The following is a 2,514-nucleotide window of genomic DNA, read 5'->3' on the forward strand; positions in this document are numbered from 1 at the left end:
TGTTTGCTTACATACCCTATGTGAGACTTAAGTGGCGAATAGCCACCTTTCCCAAAACGTTGAAGGGTAATTACTTTGTGTACATGCCTTGTCCTTATCCTGTCTTCCTTCCCACCTCTTGGCTGTTCTCCCCATGGCTTACCTTGTCTTTGAGGGAATAGCGAAAGCAGAAAGGGGCAACTGTTGGGGAAGGGACTGGAAAGAAGACTGAGGCTCCACACTGAGACCATCTTGTTTATTCCCTGAAAGTCATGATGCCATCTGGTTGAAACCAGCACACACAACCATAAATAGCCCGATACAGATCCTGTAGGCATCATAAAGGAATAGTTCCTATGATCATTTCCCCAAAACCCAAAGGGACAGCTTTGCCTGTTTTGGTCCCAGACAGCACTGAGCCTGCTCCTCTTTACCCTCTCACCTTGAAGGAAGCTTGCTTGGGGCTGACACAGGAACCTGTCTTGCTGTTGCCACCTCACTGCCAGTTACTGGTTACCAGTTACCAGTTGGAGTATAAAATACCCAGAAAGTAGACAGTTTCCACCCTTTCCACCACACTTGGCACACGGGACATAGAAGTATATATTTGATCTTGGAATTACATCAAGTTTGACTTATCACTCATACTACCAAGAGCTAAGTCTTGCCATTTGAGTAGTTTGTTCCTTTTGGTAAAACCCAAAAGCCTGCTTCAAGTCAGGCTTTGGGTGAGATGAACGTATTTTCTTGGTCAGGGATACCAGGATACTAAGGACGGATAAGGTTAAAAGCAAATGTCTCACCTGGGCCAATGCTGTACAGCAGCTTATCACATGGGAGCCCAGCGCTGACAGACACTACATTAGAAGGTTTAAACTAGAGACGGACCCCAGCTAACAGAAGCTGCATGAGCTGACCCTTGTCCATGTGTCTGACATCCGCCTCAGTTGTGCTTTTTGTCCTTCAGGTAGCTGTAAAGCATCTCCAGGCCGCCCTCCACCAGCTCCGGCAGGGGCTTGGATAAAGGATTATGGGAAATGTGCAGCCCCTTGTCCATGGGATTCCACGCAATCCTCCCCAGTCTGCACAGCAGGTAGAGTTCATCTGGGAGGGTCTGGATGTCGTTATTGTTCAGGTTCAGCAGCTCTAGGCTGGTGACTAGGCAGAGCGACCTGGGGAAGGAGTGGATGTTGTTGCTCTCTGCGATGAAGATCTGCAAGCTAGCCAGGCACTGGATGCTCTCCGCGATGTTTTCCAGGCGGTTGGAGCCCACGTGCAAGAAGTCCAGTTCCTTCAGAGAGAACACGCAGAGGGGGATGTGAGCGAAGTAGTTGTTGCTGAGGTTCAACTTCCGGAGTCTGGCGAGGTCCGCAAAGCTGGCCGGGAGCTGGGACAGGCAGTTGTGGGACATGCTCAGCACTTCCAGGTTCCTGCAAAGGCTGAGCTCGGCCGGCACCTCCGCCAGGCAGTTCATGTTGAGGAAGAGGACCTTGAGGCTCTGGAGGAGACTGACTTCTTTGGGGAGACTCTTGAGGCAATTCCCACACAAGTTTAGGACCACGATCCGGGTCAGCCTGCCCACCTCAGGGGGTAGCACTCGGAGCTGGTTGTGGGACAGATTGAGTTTCTGGACTTCCAGCAAGCCCCACAGAAAATCTGGGATGTCTGTCATCCCTTTCGTGACTAGGCTAAAGCTGACATGACGCATGCCGCGCTTCAGCAGGGACCGTGGGTCCTTCCCCAAGAGCAGGGTATCGTCCCACGAGGAGAACTTCTGCCTCTTCCCCACCAGAAATCTCTTGGGGTCCTTGTCATCGGAGCTGGCCCTGGACTGTTTGACCCCCATCGGATCTTCCTTTCCTCCTTCAAGGTTAGATGTTTGTCCTGCCTGATCTCCCAAAGGTCAGACTGTGGCGGGCAGTGGCAGTGCGGAGGCGAAGACAGAATATGGCCAGGGGATCCTAGCATGGATGGAGTTTGTCTTACCAGGCCTTGCAGATGACCAAGTCAGAAACCTGCGTGGCTGCCCGAGAGCTGTGCCTGGTCCTGGGGGTGTGCTGATGTGGTTTCTCTCTGAGTGGACAGGCTGTAATAGTAGCCTTGTCCCTGAGGCTTCCAAACAGAACTGCTCACTTCCCTCTGTGCACCACAAGACAGCTGTCACTGTCATTCTGCTGGAGTATTACTGACCTGGTATGTGCTCACAGGTTACAGGAGAGGTTTCATATAACTGCTCTCTCGGCTCTTCTTTGGTATCGCAGTTGAGCAGGGTGATTAACAAATGCGGCTAGAAAAAGAAACAAAGTAGAAAATACAGCTGACTGCACCAACAGCGATCCCTGGCTGAGGGAACTGATCCCAGAGAGAGCAACTATTGCAGCTTGCCTGGGCACTATAGGTGGAGTTAGGTTTCCAGAGCCAGGGCTCATCGGATGTTGTCACTGTGCCCACTGCAAGTGTCAATGAACTGTGCTGGTGAAAAAATAGCAAAAGCTGCCCGGACACTTGGCCCTGCCCCAGGCAGAGGTTCTCACT

At 51.7% G+C, this 2,514-nt stretch overlaps 1 protein-coding gene across 1 annotated transcript; it reads right to left on the bottom strand.

Moving 5' to 3' along the window:
• Positions 1–219: 219 nt before the first annotated feature.
• On the bottom strand, positions 220–1,888 carry Lrrc30 (leucine rich repeat containing 30). The gene has a single exon (NM_001399306.1). It carries the CDS (start codon positions 1,823–1,825, stop codon positions 923–925), a length of 903 nt encoding a protein of 300 aa, NP_001386235.1. The 5' UTR covers positions 1,826–1,888; the 3' UTR covers positions 220–922.
• Between the last annotated feature and the right edge of the window lie 626 nt (positions 1,889–2,514).

Source organism: Rattus norvegicus, chromosome 9, assembly GCF_036323735.1.
Source record: "Rattus norvegicus strain BN/NHsdMcwi chromosome 9, GRCr8, whole genome shotgun sequence".
In the NCBI taxonomy this organism is placed as follows: Eukaryota; Metazoa; Chordata; class Mammalia; order Rodentia; family Muridae; genus Rattus; species Rattus norvegicus.